This window comes from Erpetoichthys calabaricus, chromosome 1 (assembly GCF_900747795.2).
Source record: "Erpetoichthys calabaricus chromosome 1, fErpCal1.3, whole genome shotgun sequence".
Classification (NCBI taxonomy): Eukaryota; Metazoa; Chordata; class Cladistia; order Polypteriformes; family Polypteridae; genus Erpetoichthys; species Erpetoichthys calabaricus.
The window spans coordinates 65,376,523-65,401,884 of NC_041394.2; the positions used below are offsets into that span (position 1 = coordinate 65,376,523).

Genomic DNA, 25,362 nt, shown 5'->3' on the forward strand with positions numbered 1-25,362 from the left:
CTCATCTTCCTGAGGAAGAAGAGTCTTTGTTGGGCCTTCTTTACCAGGTGAGATGTGTTCAAAGACCAGGTCAGATCTGATGTGATGTGGATACCCAAGAACTTGATATTGTCCACACACATTACAGCCTCCTCATGTATGAATATAGGAGCATGTTCTGTTCTTCTGGACCTCCTATAGTCCACAATGACTTATTTGGTCTTGCTGGTGTTCAAGATGAGGTTGTTGGCTGAGCACCATAGTGCTAGGTGTTGTATCTCCTCTCTGTAGTGAGTCTCATCGTTGTCAGATATGAGACCCATCACGGTCGTATCATCCGTAAACTTCACAACCATATTTGTGGCATGGATGGCAGAGCAATCGTGCGTAAATAACATGAAGAGTGCTGGGCTGAGCACACAACCCTGTGGCGTGCCTGTGTTCAAAACCAGTGTGGCTGATGTAGGATCTCCAATTCTAACCCCCTGAGGCCTGTTGGTGAGAAAGTCCCTGATCCAGAGACACACCGATGTGGACAGACCCAGATTATGAAGCTTTGTACCAGCTTGTCCAGGATTACGGTGTTAAACGCTGAACTAAAATCGATGAATAGCATCCTAACGTAAGTGTTAGGGCACTGCAGATGAGTCAGGGCTGTGTGAAGTACTATTGAGACGGCATTCTCTGTAGATCTGTTCCCCCTGTAGACAAACTGATGGTTGTCAAATCCAGCAGTGATGGCATCCTTGATGTACTTTAGGAGGATTATCTCAAAGCACTTCATTGTTACTGGGGTCAGAGCCACAGGGCAGTAATCATTAAGGCAGGCAAATCTGTACTGGCCTGTATGCACTCCATATCCCTGTGTAACAATTTATCCATTTCTATATTATTTGCTGTTAGAGCTAGTTTGGTATCATCTGCAGACTTCTCCAACTTGAGTTTGAATTCTTAACCACATTGTTTTTGTAAATTAAATACAGCTTTGGCTTCAGCACTGATCCCTGATGGACATCAGTTTTAACATTACCTAATTCTAAAAAGGTTCTTCTCACTATGACCCTTTCTTCCTGGTGTTTAAGCCAGCTTTATACTCACTAACAAACCACAACTTCAATTTCCACTTCTTTTAGTTTGATTACTAGCTTCTCACGTGGTACCTTATTAAAAGTCTTCTGAAAATTCAAGGTAAATAATATAAGCACCATCTGATTGCTTAAGAGAGAGGCAAGTGTAATGAGAGATTGAGAGTGCAGCAAAACTAAGACAGAAATAGCCTGCTACCACTGAGCAATATGATACCCTCCCAGTTGCATCTAGAAAGTCAGAAGCCCGCTCACTCATTGGTGTTCTCCTGTTGCTCAAATGGACAAGCTCCTGCTTCTGATTCAAAGATCACAGTATCATGGCTAGCCTTTCTGTGTGCAGACATGGAAAGGAGTGGGTTAAGACCCTGAGTGATTTCTTGCTGGTGACACCCAGTTTAGACATACCCTTTAACCTAATATGTATGCCTTTGGGAAAGGGGAGGAATACCCATACAGACACTAATAGAAAATATCACATCTACACAGGCAGTACCTAATCAGGGATTTAAACCCATGACTCAGCAACATTAACACATTTGTAAGAATTTCCTGCAGGCCAATCTGTTTCATTCTTGAATATTTATTTAGATAGAATCACCCCATGAGTGACAAATTAAATCAACTCTCTTTGATTTATGCATTTTTAAAAACATGCAGGCAAATGGGTACTGGTTTTTACAGACTTTTTCCAAGATACAGTCATTTTTAAATCACCTATGGGGGTAAGAAAGAAAAAACGCAATTGTGGCTAAACCAAAATTATGTGTGAAACAAAAACTTCAAGAATACGCTGTACTGATACGATAAACCAAACGTTATGAAATAATCATTATGACTAAGTAAAGCAACCATACATTTTTGCATGAAAAAGAATGTGACATTTACCAAATCTGTGTGACACAATCACTTAGAGATTCAGTTTTCACAGACAATTACCCAACAAGCTTTACCAGTAGATATTGCTCATAGGAAATATGGTCAGAAACACATACACACACGCACACATAGTTGTACAGTATGGAACATAATGCTTAATCTCATCTCATACTTAAATTCACTCAGTCCAATTCAGGGCTGAAGGTAACTAGAACCTAACCAGAAAGCAGTGGCCATAGGACAGAAGACAGATAAGGACAAGATGTAACATAAAGTGTTAAAATCAGAAACCTTGTAGTAAGGCTAGTCAGGCTTTTAAAATAATAATAATAAAGTGTGGTATGGCAAAGCAGTGGCCTAGGGCATGGACTCTGCTCCAAGCCGGGTGCATTTTCATGGTTTTTCTCCCACAGTATAAACAAATATGATGAATATGAATCTAAGACTCTCATACATTCCCATGTTTGTTTGTGTGAGCCTTTATAAAAATATCTAACTTAGCTTTGGTTCATTTCATATTTCTAGCTCTGTCTGCTTTGACTCTAACTTAATTCCACTTTCAGTTGTTCATCCATGTGAAGAAATGTGTTTTTATATTAAAAAAAAAACATGGATTGATTCCTAGGCTTATCACTGTCTGAGTGGATCCTGAACATTCACTCACTTTCCTCACACAATTTCAAGACATGAAGGTTCGTGTACAGTAAATGACTTTGTTAAACTGGACCAGTATAAATGAGTGGTGGCCTGTTCATGACTCGACTGATCCTAATAGAAAAGGGGTTCAAAAAACAGGCTGTAATTATGGGAAGAATGTAAAAGGCAATTAAAGTGGAAATGCAATGCAATAATATATTTTGAAAAAAATGTCTTTTTAGACCTTGAAACAATTTACTCTCTACACATAATCCCCACCAACACTCAGTTAATAGAAGAAAACTGCATCTACTTCTTAAAATTTCAGTTGTTAATCTTTTCAAACACTATTTATAATTTATGATCAAAGGTGACGATGACGTAATCACTTGAGGAACCAGCTGAGAGTTTAGTCCAAAAACATCAAAGATGGAGGATTAGAGATGATTCCACTAGCAATGGAAAACAAGTGTCCTAAGGAGCAAACATTAGTCATTGGTCATTGGAAAGGCATCACATGATCTACTGAATTCCAGTTCTTGCTGAGTCACACTAATCAGAGGACCAGGATATTCAGTTCTTGAAGTGAAAAAGTAGAAGAAGCAGTACTCCAGGTGTTCTGGCTTCTTTGCTAAAAGTTTACTTTTGGACACATTTTTTGTTTGAAGACCCTCACTACGATTACCAGGGCATATCAGCTGGTTGAAAGAATAATAGTACTGAGAAGTTGTGAGAACTACAAGTATGTACTGGCTGACTTCAAACACTACTGGTGCTCATGGGGATACTCCATTTCTTCAAACAGCAAAATATGGAAGTGCTGTTCCAGCCACTTCCAACAATGTGGATTTTGTAAAACTCTACAAATTCATGAAATCATCCTGCCAAGAGTCAACAAAATAGACTGATGAAGGTGTTGTAATGATGTGGGGGTGGGGGTGTTCTTGGACATGTTGGATCACCTGGTACAAGTAGATAAAACTTTTATGACATTGAATTAGGGTGGCCAGCTTTTCCTGGCCTTAACATGAGACACAGATTTAAGAAGGGAGGATATGCAGAATGAAAATGGGGGTTCTTGGTTGAGTCAAGGTGTGATCTTCAAGTTATTCTCATAGTGAGCAAGATTGCTAATACAAGAGCATTTCATCAGAAGATCATCTCACCTGAAACGCAGCACACGTGTCCTATAAATGAGTGAATAACGCAGTGCTTGTTCAATTCAATGACATAGTGATAGTGATGTGCTGCCAGTCACATATCCCTCTGATACCTCATGCCTTACTTTCACATTTAAAATCAAGATAAAGCCAACTTTCACCCCTCAGCTCCACTGAAAGTTTCTTCCTCTCCCCGAGCTCGGTTTAGGACACCTGCATATACAGTCAAAATCACCACCTACCCTTGTGCCCAGAACAAGTCATATCCGGGTGAACACTTAATGCCAGAAGCCACTGCCTTGTGGGGCTCTCCCTCATGTTTCACCAGATGAGTAAAAAAATGAAAATGAGTCTTAACATGTAATTACATTTCTGTCATACTTTCTTACATTCTTCTCTGCTGTATTGCCAGTATTGCAACACAAATCCGTATCTATTCATCTATGTTAAGACCTGCTCACACATATGTAGCGTGTTTCTCTGGAACAATATGAAGTTGGTTTACCATAGGATTAGTTTCTTCATTCTTTTCTTCTCATCTTTTCTTTTTCACAGAAGACAGCCAGAGTAACAACAACCAACAATAACTACAAGTTACTCTCACCCATTTACTGTGAAACTCGTCTTTTTCTTTTCTTTGCATTTACCCTCATTAAAATGTCCTGTGTGGAAATTCCCAGCTCCAAACCTTGCATTATTTAGGGTAATAATGCAAACAAACTTAAAAATCCAACTCAACAGACCAAGAAAGAGGGAAAACATAGCTATTCAACTCATCATTTACATTGGCCACACTATTAGTGTTCTGCAGAAATTCACAGCACCTCTGAATACTTGTCCATTTGCATAGAACTGCTGTGATCAGTACAGATAACAATGCACCCTATGCATAAATGTGCAAAGTGAAATGGCTGCAAGACAAAGTTAGCAATGTCTAAAATATGTGACAAAGATTTTTGAACAATTCTGGATTTCCTCCCACATCCCAAAGACATTGGAGACTCTAAATTGGACCCCTTGGTGAGAGCAAGTGAGGGTGTGCGTGAGCATAAAAATGGACTTGCACCCTAGCCAGGGCTGTTTTCCAGCCTTGCTTCACTTATATTGTGTTATGTAACTCTCTATCATATAATGTAACATTACATTACTTTATGTTATGTTATGTTACTGTATGTTATTCAGGATACCCAATTTGGACCTGATACTTGGGACAGAGAAATAAGGAATGTCTGGCAACCCTACATGGAATATATGAACACTGGTGCCTTTCAGAAGAATCTTTTTAATGACAGCACACATACATATAATCTTTTTCTTCAGAGTCATGGTGTGCTCCACAATCCTAGTATCATGCATGTGACTGTGTCACAGCATTAATGGGGACATAATTTAAAGGAGAACATGGGGAACAGATTTGACCAAAACACATCTTCAGTTTTCAGTCAAGAAGCTGATGGCCCGGACGTTGAGGCATAACCTCAGGTCAATGTTTTCTTCCACTCCACCCCTTCCATCTCATGCAAAATCAACCTATTTGCCACATTAAGTGTAGTATCAATCATAACTTGACCAGTGAGGAAGATAGCCAACCATAACACCAGGTGTCAGTTATACCACCCTTATCTGGGGCAATCCTTACTGCTTTCCTAGTCTTTATGGTAGTAGTAGGGTGACTAAATCTTACCTGATGAAGGGGTCTGCATTGCCTCAAAAACTTGCATATTGTAATCTGTTCAGTTAGCCAATAAATGGCATAATTTTGCTTGATATCTCTTTACTAGCCCTTATAGCAAATAAATGAGGTTTTACGTATTGGAACCCAAACTCTTCATGGTAAATTTTGTGCCTTTTGTTACACTTGGAAGTGCCATAATGATTCCAGGAACATGACAGTGAACTGAACTTAATACAGTAGGCTCTCAAATCACTAGATCTCAAACAATTTTAGCACTGTTGGAATAAGGTGGGATGTGCCATCTATTGCTAACTAATCACAAAACAACTATGATGTAATGGTCAAGAAGCACATCTGGAAGGAGGATAAGGTAGAAAACCTACCATTGAACACTTAGAAGCAGCACCTCACAAGACAGAAGCCATCTTACTACTAAGTCAAGGTGTGCTAATCATTGGTTAACTGGATGAGATGTCTGAATAGTAATCTAAAGTCCCCAGGTTTGCAAACTGCAGGCAGTTCTTGGCACAATGCTACAGAGTGGAGTCCTGAGCAAAGGTTTATGGGATAAACTGGAGTTGAGATATGGGCCAGCATTCCAGTGCCAACATACATTCAACACAGGGCCGGATTAAGAGCTTTGGGGGCCCGTAGCACATTTCAAATTTGGGGGCCCTTTTGGTCTGCATCATCTGAAGTTTAGATTCTGAACAGTTCAAACCGGACTAAATAATTATTTTACTCTCGATTATAATAAGAATCTTATAATATTTATTTGAATTTTATGTGTTGGGCCCCTAAAGTTTTGTTGTGTAAGAAATTTACAGTTTAAAAACGTAAAGATAATATTTTTAAAGACCAGTTTTTCAATGCTACACTTTTTCATTAAATATTGGGTCTACCATTTGGGGGACCCCGAAATTGCGAGGCACGTAGCATATGCTACATGTGCCTATTGGTTAATTGGTTATTGGTTAATCCGGCACCTTTGTGAATTAACCTGAACTTGATTTCAAACCCTGATGAAACCTACTGTCAGGAGTGACAGAGGGACCTTCTCTGGTAGTTATACTTAACAGAAGAAACAAAAACTCTAGGGAGACCTGGCTTACATTTGAGAAGAATAAAACATTTTGGTATTCATTATCAACTGATCTAAAAGACTCTTGGACCAGCAACAGAACCAGTGATGTCTTTATGATGTCAAGTATGATAGACAATTGCACAACAAAGATTTTTTTTTTTAACTGTATTACAGAAAGTATGAAATTGTGTCTGTGTGCTCTGTGAGAAGCGGAAATCGAAAAAGACAGTAAATATTTCTCAGTGTCACCAACTTCCCTAAATGAGTAGCAGAGATTAAAAGGAAAAAACAGAAACTTTTGAACTTAAGAATTATCGGTAGAATGTGCTGAGTAAAATATTAAGGGACAAAACATTGCATAATTTATCATTCTTGCCAGTAATTCATTTTTAAAATGTACAGATGTCACACAGCATGTCCCCAACTCAGTGATTTCTTTTTATCCTATTAGAGATTTTAAAAGTATACTACTCATCTCTGCTGTCTCGTATATTTTTCAAGGAGATTAAAATAAAAGCTAATGGTAAATGCCATCTGTCTTACAGGTGCTTAATTCAAAGAGTTGCAAAATTGTTATAATTTTCACATTAATATGTGTGAGCTACACTTTTAATATGTCATAGGGAGGAATGTAAAATTTAAAATCACTAAAATCTATCTATCTATCTATCTATCTATCTATCTATCTATCTATCTATCTATCTATCTATCTATAGGATTTTGAAGCATATAACAAATTAAAATTGTACACCTCAGTACAGAGTCTTTGACAACCACATGACAGAACATCGTTGAAAATGAACTGTAGACCAGAAAAGCAGAAATGTCAGTGGTAAAACAGAGCTATTCAAATATTCAGCTGTTTACCTTTCTTTGCGGTAAATGATTTTTGTGAAACAGGTGGTCATAAACTTTATGATCTATCTATCTATCTATCTATCTATCTATCTATCTATCTATCTATCTATCTATCTATCTATCTATCTATCTATCTATCTATCTATCTATCTATCTATCTATCTATCTATCTATCTAGTGCATGTACATTCATTTGTTTATTTTTTTCTTGTAAAGAGTGACAGGGTGCCACAGCCTAGGTGTATCTGATCAGCTGCTTAATTCTATTACAGTTCTAAATTCTATCCTAGGGCATTTCAAACCATATGTACTTATGAATTTTTATAGAGATTTTTCTGTCCTGTTTGAACATATTTATTGAAATTTCCCATTCTTCACTTTTTATTTTCCTGTATTTATTTAGATTAAGAACTACTTAAAAAGTTATTTGTAACTTGTGATCACTCAGAATTAGTCTTCATTTCATGTAAGCTTGAATACCCAAGCTCCAAATAAATGTAAGCCTTTACCAAAGCTGATCAATTCACTCATTCCTTAGCAAACCAGTTTAAACCACTTCAAGGTCATGGAAAGCCAGTACTCATCTCCAAAGTATTGAGTGTAAGGCAACAACCCAGCCTGGAAGAGACACAATCTAACTTTGCTCTTTTATTCTTCTTTTTTCATTTACTTGTATTATATGAAATGAAGAATGAGCAAATAAAATATCTAACATGCTTGATTCCCAACATTTTCTCAGTCCAATGTATTTATTTTAAATGACCTGCTAAGTATCACTGCATTGCAAGATGAAGTTTTGGGAACATCTTACACTTAAAACATTTTGAGCAGTAATATTTGTATGGGGCAGTGGTAGCACTGCTGCCTTGCAGTTAGGAGATTCGGGTTCGCTTCCTGGGTATTCCCTGCGTGGAGTTTACATGTTCTCCCCGTGCCTGTGTTGGTTTCCTCCGGGTGCTCTGGTTTCCTCCCACAGTCCAGAGACATGCAGGTTAGGTGCATTGGCGATCCTAAATTGTCCCTAGTGTGTACTTGGTGGGGGGTTTCGCACCCTGCGGTGGGCTGGCCCCGCCCGGGGTTTGTTTCCTACTTTGCGCCCTGTGTTGGCTGTGATTGGCTCCAGCAGACCCTTGTGGCCCTGTAGTTAGGATATAGCGGGATGGATAATGGATGGATATTTGTTTCTCTCCTGGACACCCTTGGATTGAAAATAATGTCCAATGTCTCAACAGCATCGTTTGGAATAAGACCAAATGGGTTGAAAGTATGCTTTAAAAAAATGGTTGTAATATCCTACATACTTGCACAGAAGCTTACTTTGCTCAAATTTAAGTCCCAGTCCGCCTTGTATAACTCAGAGTGAAAGTAGCAGTCTGTGTTATCTCAAACTGGAAAAATAAAATTCTCTTTTTAAGGATCTGTTTGGATTTTATTTCAAGCAGAGCTGTCTATTTGTATAGCTCACTTACAGTAGTTGGCTTAAATGCTTAGTTTTATGAGTTGTTTCCAAAGCATATTGTAGGTTCTATATTATTTTAATTTATTTGACTGAGTTATTATGTTATAAAATTTTGCTTCCAAAATAATACAATTATAAAATGATAAAAGAAGAACTGTTCATTAAATTCACAATTTATCAAGTTTCATATGTTTCATTTTATTTGGCCTAATTCTAATATTCCCATCAGGTTTGCTTGCATTAAATTTGTGAAATATATGTCTACAGTACTTTTGCAGTTTTTGAGGATTAATGTCTTCTGTGCATAGCCAGATCTACCATCATCATGACCTGGTCACCAAGAGGCCTTAGCATATGCAAAAAAAAATGGCAACATTATTCTGTTTCTGCAGCACTTCACACACTGCTCTTTGGGGCATTACATGAATATAAGCGCATTTGAAACTCCAAAGGCCTCCAACCAATATAATATATGAATAACACTGCGCTTAAAAGCCCAAGTCCCACCAGCCTGATTAAGAAGTTGTGTAAAATAGTTAATGCATTATGGGGAGGACTGGGAAGCCAAAAAAAAAAGAAAGTGCAAGATGTGAAGCTGACCCATTGTAAACTTGTGGATTATTTCTGCTTTAATTCCTATATCTGATTTATTATTGATATATGTGATGTTCATAAAAATGAGGTGAGGGAACCTTTTGAATTCTGACAGCCTAGGGCTTGTGGGGGTCTTAATCTGGCCTAGCTTCCTCGCCTTTTCAATGACTATGTTGTTAATGATTACAACTTCAGATAAATCATCATCTTTAGACTCAGTAAACACATTTAACACTATTTAAGTATGTGATGGAATAATACGCATTATCCAGCTACTTCTTGCATTGTTACAGCAACAGCAAGTTCTGACATAAATACAGAAGTGGGATAAATGCTCTGATTTTGTTTTGTATCCATCCTCTAAGATTCCTGACCAAAAGGCACAAGTGATTTCTCGATGGGATGCCAGTCAATCCCAGTTCACATCTTTTGAGCTGTCAGAATCAACCTTGGCAAACTTGAGCACTCGCTGAGGGATCATCATCTGGCATTCAGGCTGTGACTACTGCACAGCATACTGGGCCTAGTGGCCATCAGCCTGCCTCCAGCTTTGCTGTATTGCTGATGACTTGCATTATTTCGCTACAGTTGTTTTTTTATGGATTTCTTGGATATCAATAATATCAAGTGAGTCAATTTTATATGACACAAATATATATTATCACAATTAATATGAAACTTTCAACAAGGCATTGTTTAATGCGCAAGACACAAGGCAGAGAACAGCCAAGGTGACAGTCCGCTACACGCCAACACCCACATTCATTGACAGAGGAAGATGTTTTCAATCAACCTAATCTATTCGTTTTTAGGGATATGAGAGGAAAACTGAAATATAACCCATGCAAAAAATGTGCAGATGCCACGCGACCATGAGATTGCAACCCAGAACGCTGGACCCATGAAGACATCTTGAAGTTTATATGTGTGAAGAGGCCAATATCCTTTACTACTAAAGAGGTTTGGAATAATTTGGAAATTGTAGAGGAAGAGGTTTTGCTCAGATTAAATAAACTGAAATTAAACAATTCACCAGGACTAGACAACATTTATCCTTGAGTGCTTTAGGAAGTTAATGAGTACATTTATAAACTCTTGGCACATATTTTTTGAGAATCCCTGCACACTGAAGAAATCTATAAAGACTTGAGGTTAGCAAATATTCTGTTGTGCTAAAAGGGCGATCAAGTTGATCCAAATAACTAAAGATTATTAAGCTTAACAGTAATTAATGGTAAACTAATGGAAGGAATTATTAAGGAAAATACTGTCTAGAACAGGAACATTAGCAAAAAATCAACATGAGTTCAGACCAGGAAGGTCATATTTCTCTAATATGCTGGAATTCTATAAGGAAGCAACAAAAGGATATGATTAGAGAGGTGTATATGACATTTTTTATCTTCATTTTCAGAAGGCTTTTGATAAGGCAACAAATGAGAGGCTAGTGATCAAACTAAAAGACATGGGAATTCAGGGTGCAGTCTCTAAATTGGTACAAAATTGGCTCGAACACAGAAAACAAAGAGTTACAATGAGGGGAACCTTTTTCAGAATTAGATGATGTTGAAAGTGGTGTCCCTTAGAGATCAGTGCCTGGGCTGCTGCTCTTTTTAATAAACATAAATAATCTGGAAAAAAATATAATCAGTAAGCCTGTTAAATTTGCAGATGATAAGAAACTAGGTGGAAGGGCAAATAATCTAGAATAAGATTATATGTTACAGAGGAACTTGGATAGTACAGTATACAGGCCTGTGCAGATTTGTGACAGATGAAATTTAATGTAAGTAAATGTAAAGTATTGCATGTATGAAGCAAAAATGTGAAAAGTCAATACACAATGGAAGGTCTGAAACTTGAAGATATCACTAATAAGTAGGACCTAAGACACAAAGTGGACTCGTCACTGCCAACATCAAAACAGTGTACAGACGCAATGAAGAAGGCTAATAAGATGTTAGGTTATACAGTATATCACAATGTGCGGTGTACAAGTCAAGAGAGATCATTCCTTAGTTAAATAACACTGAGGCCTCACCTGTGGTATCATGCACAGTTTTAGCCTTAGTATTTTCATATTCCAAAAAAAATATATACAGTATATATATATATATATATATCCATCCATCCATTTTCCAACCTGCTGAATCCAAACACAGGGTCACGGGGGTATGCTGGAGCCAATCCCAGCCAACACAGGAACCAATCCCGGGCAGGGTGCCAACCCACCGCAGGACACACACAAACACACCAGGGCCATTTTAGAATCGCCAATCCACCTAACCTGCATGTCTTTGGACTGTGGGAGGAAACCGGAGCACCCGGAGGAAACCCACGCAGACACGGGGAGAACATGCAAACTCCACGCAGGGAGGACCCGCGAAGCGAACCCAGGTCTCCTAACTGCGAGGCAGCTACGCTACCACTGCACCACCATGCCGCCCCATACTCTCTCCACATGAGGCCGGGCATTGTCGTGCAGCAGGGGGAACCCAGGACCCACTGCACCAGCATAGAGTCTGACAATGGGTCCAAGGATTGCATCCTGATACCTAATGGCAGTCAAGGTGCCATTGTGTAGGCTGTAGAGGTCTGTGCATCCCTCCATGGATATGCCTTCCCAGACCATCACTGACCCACCACCAAACTGGTCATGCTGAACGATGTTACAGGCAGCATAACATTCTCCACGGCTTCTCCAGACCCTTTCATGTCTGTCACATGCGCTTAGGGTGAACCTGCTCTCATCTGTGAAAAGCACAGGGTGCCAGTGGTGGACCTGTCAAATCTGGTATTCAATGGCAAATGCCAATCAAGCTCCACGATGCCAGACAGTGAGCACAGGGCCCATTAGAGGACATCAGGCCCTGAGGCCACCCTCATGAAGTCTGTTTTTTATTGTTTGGTCAGTGACATTCAAAGCAGTGGCCTGCTGAAGGTCATTTTGTAGGGCTCAGGCAGTGCTCATCCTGTTCCTCCTTGCCCAAAGGAGCAGATATTGGTCCTGCTGATGAGTTAAGGACCTTCTACGAGGGGCCCTGTCCAGCTCTCCTAGAGTAGCTACCTGTCTCCTGGAATCTCCTCCATGCTCTTGAGACTGTGCTGAGAGACACAGTAAACATTCTGGCAATGGTACATATTGATGTGCCATCCTGGAGAAGTTGAACTACCTGTGTAACCTCTGTAGCATCCAGGTATCGCCTCATGCTACCAGTAGTGACACTGACCCTAGCCAAATGCAAAACTAGTGAAAAAACAGTCAGAAAACATGAGGATGGAAGAATGTCAGTGGCCTCCACCTGTTAAACCATTCCTGTTTTGGGGGTCGTCTCATTGTTGCCCCTCTAGTGCACCTGTTGATAATTTCATTAACACCAAAGCAGCTGAAACTGATTAACAACCCCCTCTGCTACTTAACTGACCAGATCAATAGCCCAGAAGTTTCATTGACTTGATGTTATATCCTGATTATAAAGTGTTTCTTTAATTTTTTGAGCAGTACCTGTATATATATATATATATATATATATATATATATATATATATATATATATATATATATATATATATATATATATATATATATATATATATATATATATATAGCAGGGCTTGAGTATGTCCAGATGAGAAAGACTAGGCTGATTCTTGGACTAAGAGGAATGAGCTATGAGCAGAGATTGAAGAAGTTAAACCTTTTTATTCTTAAGCAAACAGAGATTAAAAAGGGACATGACTTAGTACACTATGAATTGGTACAGTAGATCTCCGTTGTTACTTTAAAATAAAATCTGCAGTAAGAACATGGGAACACAGCTGGAAATTTCTTAACTACAGACTTCACACAAATGTTAGAAAGCTTTCTTCACGCAAATGATCTGTAGACTCACAGAATAAATTACTGAAGTGGTATGGCGGAGAGCAGAACTTCTTCATTTTGATGATATTTAGACAATCTAAGTGAACAACATGGAAAGGCTTAATAGAGGGAATAGCCTGTTTACAAGTTTTCTAATACTCTAACTACTGCTCAGTGGTCTTTTATTATTAGTATTATGCTGAATGTGTCTTAGAACATTTCTTCCGTTTCTCCCATTGGTAGGTGAAGTGTCTTGCTTGTGGTCACACAGTGTCAGTAGCAGGATTTGAACCCACAACTTCAGTGTATGAAGTCCAAAGAAAACCACAGTACCTAACCTGTTTACCCGTTTTTAATTATAGTTTATTTGATAAATCAATAAATGAATAAATATAGATTGATACATTTTACATTTCTGAGTGTATGCATTAGCTTGCCAAGCTTCCAACCTTAGCGCCTCACTCGTTCCCGCGACAGACAGCTTCATTAAGCTCGTTTCATAATGGAGATTCATTCTTACTCCTGAATGTATGTCGCTAAATCTCATTCTTACAACTAGTAGTTTGAAGTCGCTCGCAAGTGACTCATCTGCATGAACTTCCTCTGTGAAATCACCGAGTTGAAGGGACTGTGCTGCTTGCTGTCTCCTGCTACTTCAAGGTAGTTTTCGCCGCTGGCTATTTCGATCAGAGGCTTCCGAGGATGGATCAAACACGCTTGGTGGTTTCTTAAGAATGAATCATAGAAACTGTCCGCAAAATTGGGTTCCCCTAGCTGATTCAGGATTTGTCGGTTATACTACATCTAGACGAGTGAACAAATTGAAATTATTTTAAGGATTTTTTAACAGTGGCATCAATAATGATAGACTAAATATATACATATACAGTAGTAATCGAAATAATTCAAATCAAGTAAATGGTCTAGAGATGGGCTTCTTCACCCAGGTGTGATTTACCGTAAATCGTACAGTCATTTGGAATAAATCGGGGGTGGGGTGGGAGTGCGTTTTGGGACTCACTACTAGAAAGTGCAAAATTACCCAGATTCTTCAGGCATTAAAGCTGTCTGCACCTAGAAGAAGAAGAAACAAAGAAAAAAACGACCAAAAGCCCCTCCATTGGCATAATACCTACGCACAGACAGTTCAGCCTAAATAACTCTTTTGTGACAAAACTTTCACGAGAAAGTGACATTGCGCCCCCGCCGCTTGTCTTTGAATGTCTTCAGCGTAACCTTTAATTAGCCTACTGACGTTTTTAACCCTTTCGTATGCACGCTAAACAAGTGCCCACGATCGCCTACAGTATAACAGCTATCCATTCAATCATTTCTTGATCGGGGGATGCTTTCCACCTACTAACCATGTCTCATGGACTTCCAATAACTAGTTCACGCTTTGGTGGTGGGTGACACATCCTCCGCAGGCACATTCAAATAACTATTGACCGGGCTGTACTAGTTTTTTTTTTTTTTTAGCTTAGCTGGTCGCTTCATGGTGGGTTCCCCCCTCAGAGGCTGTGAGATGAAGAAAATGATCCGAAAATAACAAGCCCATACGGACAAAAATAATACGACCCACCAAATTGTGCACCCAATCATCATATGGGGTCCATATAGGTACTGATTGCCTGGTGTAGGTGTGCCGAGAGCCTTCAAAAACCGAACAGTTCGGGGATCCCCGAGGATTGAGTTTGGAACCCCTGGTCTAGATAGTCTGCACCTAAGCTTGAAGCAGTTATTTAAAATAAAGATTTATTAACTCACATTTACTTATTTTGCTGACACCTTTATCCAAGGCAACTTACAACGTTCACGGTACGATTGGTTACATGTCTTTTGTTTTTCCAGTTGGAGCCAAATGAAATAACTTGCTCATAGTCGCTCAGTGTGAGTAGTGGGATTCAAACCAACGCCAAACCATTTACCTACATAGCGTGTGAATTTGCAGGATTCAAGTTGAGTGACATTTTATTGAAATAAAATTTGGTGCAAGTTAAATTAATTTTTGAGATAGATAGATAGATAGATAGATAGATAGATAGATAGATAGATAGATAGATAGATAGATAGATAGATAGATAGATAGATAGATAGATAGATAGATCTTTATTTGGTCTGTAACAAATAAATAAATACAGAAATAGGTATAAGTAAGTAAACAAATAAATATACACTCTCACTTTGGTCTGTGCACACCAAAATGACTACAAAGCAAGACAATTATAAAGAAAGAAACGTTCTGACTTGCTTGTCTCAAGATTTAAATGTAATATTCTTTTAATAAGCTTTTGTTTGGGGCCCATATGGACTTGCTACCTTGGAAGTGATTGGCGAACCCCCAACAAGGGCTAAGCATGATTTCTTTAGTCTTAGCATTTCAGATGAAACAAAACTGATACATAAATCCCTTGAGCAAGTTTCAGATTTATTTGGTTCAATATGGTTTAATGCCAGTAATTTTTTTAAACGGGGAGGATGGTGGTGAAGTGCTTAACTTCACTGCTTGGGTGAACGATCTGGAGTCCCCGTTTAGTGTGTGAAGTTTTACATTTCCTGTGCTCATGTTCAGTTTTGTCTGGATGAAGACGTTTTATGACTTCACATCCTGAAAATGTGAAGTTTGGAGGTATTGTTAGGTGCAAATTATTGTCTTCTGAGGGGGCTTGTCCAGCAAAAGTCTAACGCGACATGCAGAGATCGATCCTGACTTATAACTATTACTAAGTAATATGACACGTGACAGTTTAGTAATGTGTGTTATTGAGAAAGGCTATTCATTGCGGAGCACATGTTAAATTAACAGAAATGACGCTCCATATGAAGGCCTTTGCATCAGTTGTATTTATCGATGAATCAATCCATCCATCGAAGCAATATATTTAGATCAGGGTCGCATGGAATATGAGTGAGTACGAACTCGTCCCGTAAGTGACGCCAGTCTTTTACTGTGCACACTGCAGATTCACACAAACACAGAGGAACGGATGTTCAACAGAAAGTCCTGGCAATAGACAGATGGTGACCTTTGGAGGAGAAATTTTAATACATAATAATATCGATTAGTACCAGAATCCCGTGCTCCTCTGTACATGTGACAATAATAACCCTATAAAGTTATCCTGTTTTTGTAGTACGGAAATGAGGAGATGAAAGGAGTGCAGGGGTCACCGCCTGAGCGCTTTTCGAATTAGGAAGAACCCTGTGGTCACTTCTGTGGTCCTTAAGATACCTCTGTGAACGTGAAAACCCTGAAGGGTTAGTAAAACAGGAGAACAAAAGGAAAACAGCATGGTCTTCTCCTGTGACAGCGTATGTAAAGTCCCAGCGCAGAGCCATTTGACAGCTGATAAGATATGACTCAGCTAAAGTCAGTGGATTAGCACAGCAGGGAAATTCCAAGTCGCGACTTCTTTAAATACACGGCACTTCACTAAAGAGGCTTGCATCTGCCGGACGGACTGCGTTCGTCGCGCTCAGTTTTGTGTTAACTCGTTTCATTTATTTATTTATTTATTTTATTATTTTTAGCTCTTCGTGTTTGGTCTTTTTGATCATTTTAATTAGTTTTGTTCGGTGAAGGCCTGCTAAAGAGAGTCAGGCTTTACATTCTTTAGTCACGGAACAGGACTTTATTTGCAGTTGTGGAGGATTTTTCTCTTAAAAGTTTACTATGGTTGCTCTGGTCACTGGATTATTACCTGTGGATCTATCTTCTTCATCGGGTTTGCTATGCTGCTCGTGTGGCTTCCTTCTAATTCGGCCAAAACAGACAGTTTGTGGACACCGATACTGCGAGTCATGTGCGGCTTCGTTATTTCTGTGAGTGTTATTATTATTATCGTTATTATTGTTATCATGTTTAAACTTCAAAAATGGCTAAACTGCTTTGTCATTTTTATCTGCTGTCTGATTGCAAATGAATTAGCATGAAGAGCGCTATAAAAGGAAACTACACTATTTTCTAACAATAAAAACGACATTAAGCCATATATTGGCAACACGTGGAACTTTAATCGTGGATTTTTATTATTATAAAAATGTTAAATATCCACGATTATAATAAAAACAATGAAAATGCATTTCTACATCGAGTTATCAAATTGCCTAACGAAGACGTTCAATCAAATGTGAACAATAGCGATTATGATGTGATCATTTTAAACTAATTTGATCACCTATTTCTGTTTTGAGAACACTTGGCAGGAAACGGGTGCTTTCCATAGCCCTCATCTGCACAATAGGCGCTTTAGAAACCCACACCAGACTTCCCCTTGAAGTTTAGCCTTCTCCAAAACCCCCCGACCAAATCCAAAAGAGAAACAGGGAGTGTTTATCGGAATTGGAAAGTTCTTAACAGACCCTAATATAATTTGGGTGTTTTTTTTTTTTTACTTCCTTAAAGCCATCCCTTTAAATAAAAATTGAAAGGAATTTTGTATATAGTAAGTTTTGACCTCAATGCATAATTAATGTAAATACAGCACAGCCCCCAGATTCTTTCCCTTAACATTCCCAAGTTATTTGTCATTCAATGTACGTCTATTTGGGAAAAGGGGATTTTGCAGCTGGTTCACAGAGAAAACATTGAGTTACGCACTATAGTGTAATCATATGTTTAGTACGTTTAGTAATACTGATGTCATCAGTAAATGAATGTTTATTTTATGTAATAACACCTTGAGGTAAAAAGGTAGAAAAGACATGTTCTCTTATTCAGTCAGCCACTCTGAGGTGGCCCTTCTTTTTTAACAGCCTTCAGGAAGATACTGTTTGACTTTAAAAATGATAAGTCTTCTGCCATAACTTAGAAAGGGTGGTTACCCTTAAATCAGAAGTACTTTGATCACTTTTGAATAAGTTTGAAAATGTTCATTTTTGCATTTTGTGTCATTTTTATGAAACACCTTTTTTTAAAAAATAAGATTAATTTTGTATAGGATATACAAATCCAGCAGCTGTGGGGTATCTGTTGGTGAAGGTTCACGGATCTTGATCTTTACAGAGTCAATGAAGGCTCTGATCGGGGCACTTGAGAGACTGAGCGAGGAGTCTGAGTGTCTGGGCTTGCAAGTGTCCTGGATAAAAACCAAGATTCAGGCCTTCAATGACCTCTTGGGCACAGCCATTAGCAGTGTGTCTGTCTGCGGAGAGTGTTGACCTTGTTGAGAGGTTTACTTACCTTGGCAGTGATATTCATATCTCTGGTGACTCTTCCTATGAAGTCAGTAGATGGATTGGGAGAGCATGGGGGGTCATGAGCTCACTGGAAAGGGGTGTGTGGCGCTCCTGATATCTATGCAAAAGGATGAAGGTCCAAGTCTTTAGAGTCCTGGTGCTTCCTGTCTTGCTATATGTTATGAGACATGGACGCTATCCAGTGACCTGAGATGAAGACTGGGCTCCTTTGGTACTGTGTCTCTCCGGAAAATCCTTGGGTGCCATTGGTTTGACTTTGTGTCAAATGAGCGGTTGCTTGTGGAGCCCCAAATGAGGCACATTACCTGCTTTGTGATGGAGTGTCAGTTACGGCACTATGGCCGTGTGGCACGTTTCGGTGATCTGGCTCGTAAGATCCTCATTGTTGGGGACCCGAGTGGCTGGACCAGGCCAAGGGGTCGCCCACATAACACCTGGCTGTGGCAGATAGAGGGTAATTTCCAGAGGGTGGGATTGGACTGCATGTCTGCCTTGGGGGTTGCCAACTGGGAACCCGAGTTGTTTCGTTGTGTAGTGGGTGCGGCAACGCACTGTACCAGTGCATGCTACCCAACTTGACTTGTATAGGATAACTGTTCACCATGCATGTACTGAAAAGCACTTTGTCTGTTTGAAGGCTGTCAGAACTGGAGGACCAGAGTCCTTTTTCCAAATCTGTTAATTGATTATGGTTTTATGGAAAGCCTTAGTAGTATACAACACAAGGTGGGAACCAATCCAACACAGGATGTCAGTGCATTATATCAACACTTATAGAGAGGTAATTCAGAATCAAGCAACCAAATAACCAGATAACTAAGTATGTTAGGGAAGTGGAACCTGCATTCATATGGGGAGAACAGGCCAAGTGTACACAGCAACAGCATTAAAATTTAAATAAAATTTTAAAAAATGATAAACGTACTGCAATGTAAATCAAACTACAGAAAATTTTACTTTCCCCATGGGGACAAATAATGTATAAGTAAGTATAGTAAGAAAAATAATTTAAGTGTACACGGCCAACTGGTGGCATCAAGAGCTCTAGATTCGGAATTTATTTCTCAACTCTTGTGCATACTCTGCTTTCTTCCGACTCCTCATTAATATGTAGTAAACTATAAATTGACCCACTATGAGTCAGTGTGCAGGTGTGAGCAACTGTGCCCAGTGCTTCTTATTCTAAGTTTTCATTACAGTGTAGGTGATCATTTCTGTCTAAAGGGAGCAATTAGTGCAAAACTGTGTTTTTTTTTTGTTGTTTTCTTTCTGTGTTTTTAAAGGATGTCATTCTCTTTTATATTTATATAGTATTTTTTTGTTTTTTTCAGGGAATCAGAAACTGGCAAATGTCGTGTGTGTGAAGAGAAGATTCTGAAATCACAGGTTAGAATAACAGCTACCTGTTTTATTGTGCCGTTTGTTTATCTGATTCATAATCGCATTATCAGCCATTTGCCACTTAACACATACAACATCAAAACTCTACAGTATCTGTAGAGTTTGCTTTAGGATTGCAAGTTCTTTGTAAGGAACCAGCAAGTAAGGCAGAAAAATGACAATAAATCTGTATTTTATATTTCAGGTGTTCTTTGATAAAGCAGCCGAGAATGACATCTCCAAAACAGACATTATATGCCCTAATAGTTCACGTGGCTGCAGCTGGAAGGGGAAGTTAAAAGCCTACCTGGTAAGCGATACATATTTTCTTTATTTGTACTTAAGGAGTCATTTAGTCACTAAACACCTTTAGAAATCTCATGATTGTATCTGACTTTGAGCCAGAAGTATTCCACTACATTTTAAACATCTCAAATTTGAATGTACATTTTGTAGCTCTCTTACTCACACCCATGCATTCAGAATTGTTTTTAAATTGTTGTCCCAACATTGCATTGAGTGGCTAAATAGTTTGCTCTGTTGCCTTACTCCTCCTGCGCTCAAATATTTAATGTCTGCTTGGAGTTTTTCTTTGGGTTTTCCATTTAATAAATGGCATCCCAAAATGTGTATGCCAGGTGAATTGACAGTGCAAAATTGGTGCCATGTTATGGTTATTTGCAGTGGCTGCTGTCTAGTCCAGGGTTGCTACTTACCTTATGCCTGATGTTGTCAAGACAGACTGTGTCCTAAACAACCTTGAAACGGAATGATTTCAGAATGTTCCTTTATATCAGCATACCATGGTTTATATTTATTGAAAGAATGGAGTAATAAGTAAGAAGACTCATGTCATACACATGTACTTGCCAACCCATTTTTAAGACCATGTTGGTGATCTGTACACACCCAGGTTTAGATTTCCCAGCTATTTCTACATATTAGTTTGAAGTGGGATCATTTTATTCTAAGATGCACAACACAAAATATGTATGGAGATGACAGCAACATGCATGGGTATTGTGTGCATGATATAATAATCCCATCACCCATTATCATCATCTTTCCTGTGAACAATGACTACAGAAACTCTCATTGTTATGTTCTTTTTTATTTTGCAGACCTCTCACGACAAAGAATGCAAGTATGGCCTAGAGCCCTGCTCAAATGCCAATTTCGGCTGTGAGTTTACTGGCACCCAAAAGGAACTTGTGCAGCATGAGAGTCAGCACTGTGCCTGGAGGATGGTTTACTGCAACCTTTGCAGCACTTTAGTGGCCTACAGCCTTCTGCAGGTAGGTCCTCTTTGGAGTATCTGTCTTTTCAATGCACACAATAGTCTGATGGCTTCAGTTTGAGTTGGTTGCTGGTTTTTAACACCCCTAGCGTCAAATGGTACAAAACCTCCTTATCACACTGGTTCTAAGTTCACAAGCCATGCAGATCTCAGCTTTGTCATTTTTTAGCTTAAAATTTGACACTCCATATGTGCTAATGTCATGTTGTCTCTTTTACAGGAACACATCCTAAACTGCCCACAGAACAAAGCATTGTTTGTTGAAATACTAAAACCTCGGAGTACAGCCTCAGAGGTAAGCAGGTCTATAAAACTTTCACTTTCTGTCCATGTGGTAACAATTTCTTGAGCAAAATAAGGAAATGGTAATATGGCAAACACATTGGAGACTGTAGGACATCTGTAATGATGTGGGTCACATTTGTGTGGAAACTGCACACTCTGGTGGTCTACAGACAGGCAGTTATCAACTGAGAATCATAATTAAAAATATATATATAATTACTAGTGTAACTATTTGAACAGGCTTTTATGTAAACTTTATCCTTGAATAATGAATGTGATTCTTGTACTTTTAGGTAAACCCGAAGAGTGAAACTTGTGACAAAGATAAAGGATGCTGTCCTTTTGAAAAAGTTGGATGTTCTGAAAAGGTAGGCATAATTTTAACGTCTAATATCTAAATTGTTTTTAATATTTAAAATCTCAACAAGGTGGCTGGACATTTGAATCTTGAATGTTTCAGATTATAATTTTTTTTTATATATTTTTTTTTTAGCCCAAATCTATGGTTGATCATTTACTCACCAGCTATCCTGACCACCTCTTGCAAGTCCTCTCTGCAATCTCCAACTTGGAATGTCGCTTGAACCGAGGTGAAGAAATCAACACTGCTTTCAAAAAATTAGTCATGGGCAAGCTGGTGACTGTTAACAGCCTGATTACATCTCATAAGGAGCTGGATGGGGAGGAAAATATACCAAAGTATACAGACCAACACCATGAGGAAAACCAGACACTGAAGAAGCTCATCTCTGTGTTGAGTGAAGACCTTTCTACCTGTAGTCGAGCAGTGGAAGAACTCCAGAAGAGGTGTCTGGCCTATGAGAAGACCATTGTTGAGCTTCAAAGTCGCACACAACATCCCTCGAGCCCCCTTGCCTCAGATAATGGTATTCTGATTTGGAAAATTGAGGGATTTTCAGCATGTGTTAAGACCTCTTTGTCCCAGAGTAGGAGCACTCCTTATTCTCTCTATTCCCCCGCTTTTCTCTCCCACCCATTTGGCTACAAGCTGTGTTGCAGACTCTACCCTGGTGGTGATGGCATGGGTAAAGGCACCCATGTGTCACTTTTCCTCTCAGTTATGAAAGGAGACTTTGATGACATACTGCCTTGGCCATTCAAGCAGAAGGTCACTTTCATACTGTTGGATCAGTCAGGTGCTGGTCAACATGTGAAAGAGACATTCATACCAGACCCTCTAAGTGGATCATTCCAAAAGCCAAAAACCTCAATAAATGTGGCAAGTGGATGTCCACAGTTCATCAAGCATTCAGTGCTGTTCAGTCCACAGAGTCAATACCTCAAAAATGACGTTCTGTACCTGAAAGCTATAATCGATAAAAACGGAATTATGCTGTAGACATCTGAGACTTTGATTCAAGTGATGAAAAGTTTCTGATTCTCACCATGCCAAAGCAGCCAGCCTGGAAATCATGCTGCTCCTGTAAGCACTTAACCAGGCCTGGAGCCAGCTTTAGTGCGGCCACTAGGTGACGTCGGGCGGCCACGTGAAATCATCAATGTCCATGAAGCAATTGCACTTTACAGACTGGAAATTAGAAATATGCTGCTATTTATAAAAAAGAGGATACATCTTCACAGACAACTTATCAAAAATATTTGAAATCTACGAAAGGGAAAAAATAAAGGACAACATCAGGAAAATATTCAGTTCACCTGAGTTCCAAGACAGCAATCTAAAGAAATCTTTGTCTGTTTCAGTTTTCTCAGTCTGTTATTCCTTTCCCAGTTAAGTCGTACAATGCATTAGAGAGAACAAAGTAAATGAAGAGTCCTGGAGCTCTGTCATGACTGACATGCTGTACTAGCAGATTTCATAGTTATAAATTGTTTTTTTTCTGAGAATCTGACTTAACCCCATTTATATGTTTATGGGATGTTTGCAACTTACAGCTGACAATTGTTTAGAATTAAAAATTTTTACATATTATTATTATTATTATTATTACACAAAGCATAGAATATTGTATTTCATATACTTTTCCCATAAAATGGTATAAAATCACTTGATGGCTTAAAAATAAGTTCATATGCTATTTGCTAATAACGCAAAAATCCCTGATGTTCATATTTAAAGCTTTCACCACTTATGCTACAATTTATATGCTACCTGTTAATTATGTTTAAGATGTTTTTTAGTTATTTTTTTACCATTAGCTCCAGTGGAATAACTATAACTAAAAAGCCTATGAAAAAAATTCTCAGCACCCTTACCTGTGAAGTGAGCTCATTCACGCTAAAATTTAATTGGAAAGCTACTGAAAACTGAGGAGACGACGACCAAAGCTCTTTTCAGCTACTGTTTCATAAATACAGTTGAAAGTAAATGTTCGTCCTCTTCTTGTCATGTGTAAACATACCTGAGAAACACTACCATCTAAAAGATTATCAGAAATGATAATGTTAAATGATATTGTGCTCTTTAGTTTTGATACAAGATTAAAATTAGCTTAAAAAACTATTTGATGCTTTAGGGAGTTTGTGTTTCCCAGGGCACCTTGTACATGACACCCTGGCCTTATGGCATTTGACCATTTATGCCACTCTATGCAGTGATCAAAGAAAATCTAGTATAAATTTAAAATAATTTAAAATGAGAACATGAATGGGTCTGTTTACTCCATCTAAAAAAATTAATTAAACAAAATTTTAGTTAATCAATTTCTGTGGAATCCAATGGGCTGCAAAGAACTAAAATATAAAACTTTGCTAAATCAAATTAAGAACCCCATTTGTGTATAGAACATGAAGTACTAAAGACAATGTGATGTAGTGTTTAGTGTAATTCTATAATTTGTCTGCCTATTTGGAGACCAAAAAATTTTACAAATCACGGACAGGAATAAAATGGCCATAAGCAATAATGCAAAACAAAAAAGGCCCCATTTATTTAAATTGTGAATTTTCAGACCCTGTTTGTTTTCTTTCTTCTGCATTTGTGTGTTTTAATTTGTGCTCCTTTGTTCACTGCATGTGGATTAACATACTTTTTATTTATATTTGAGTATGTTTATTGCACTGAGGCACCCATTCAGATTTCTTACTCGGGAAACAAAATTCCTGCACAGGATTGTAGGATGGAGTGCTTGGATATCAATCACCATCTTTAGTAAATTTGTTTTAATGTCTTATTAGTGTACATGATTCACCAATGTTACAATAATGATGATGATGTGCTGCTATAGAGAACATGTAGGTGACAATGCAAGTTGTAAGAGTCAGTATTTGGGCAAAGTGAGGAGTACCACATCTGTGATTTACTAAAAATTAAACTGTTGTTTGTGTGTGTGAGTGGGGGTTTGGCTATCCAAGACACTATAAGGTTACGTCAATTTCTCTGTCAATATTTTATTGCTTGGATTGATTATTAAGTTCAGATTCCAAAAGTGATGTGAATTGAGCCTAAAGGAAAATTTTTTGGGGGGCTAATTATTCAGATTTTTGTTAATGTTTTGTTTTTGTTTCATGATACAATGTGCTTTGGGTGTTAAAAGTTATTGATGTTATTTGCACATACCTATTTTAACAACATACCTCATTTTTTATTTAAAGATGCTTCAAATTCAATGTGAATTATAATAAATATATTTAATTAAAAGTTGAAACTATTTTTGGCTTTATAGTCTCATCTAGTGTCTGGGGCTTTGGGTATGATGGCTCAGAGGTACAGGAACCTGGGTTTACATTTCATCCTGGCCATTGCCTTTGAGGAGATTGTGTGTTATCCTTTTGTCCATATAGCATTTTCTCTTTGGTTTATATCTTCTGTAAGTTTCAGAATTGTTAGTATGCTAGAAACACCATGTGAAGGAGCAGATTAATTCATAAACATCCCTAGGCTGTTGGCAAGGACTTGACTGACATAAGGGCTCCAAACTCAAAGAAGGGCATTAGGTTCATTTTCATAAT

General features: G+C 38.4%; 1 protein-coding gene across 1 annotated transcript; it reads left to right on the plus strand.

Annotated features, from left to right (window-relative positions):
• The first annotated feature begins 16,415 nt into the window (after positions 1-16,415).
• Positions 16,416-25,058, plus strand: LOC114651186 (TNF receptor-associated factor 3-like). The gene is made up of 7 exons (XM_028801141.2): positions 16,416-17,093; positions 19,802-19,856; positions 20,056-20,160; positions 20,972-21,145; positions 21,368-21,442; positions 21,726-21,800; positions 21,926-25,058. Exons 1-7 carry the CDS (start codon positions 16,945-16,947, stop codon positions 22,790-22,792), a joined length of 1,500 nt encoding a protein of 499 aa, XP_028656974.1. The 5' UTR covers positions 16,416-16,944; the 3' UTR covers positions 22,793-25,058.
• Positions 25,059-25,362: the final 304 nt, after the last annotated feature.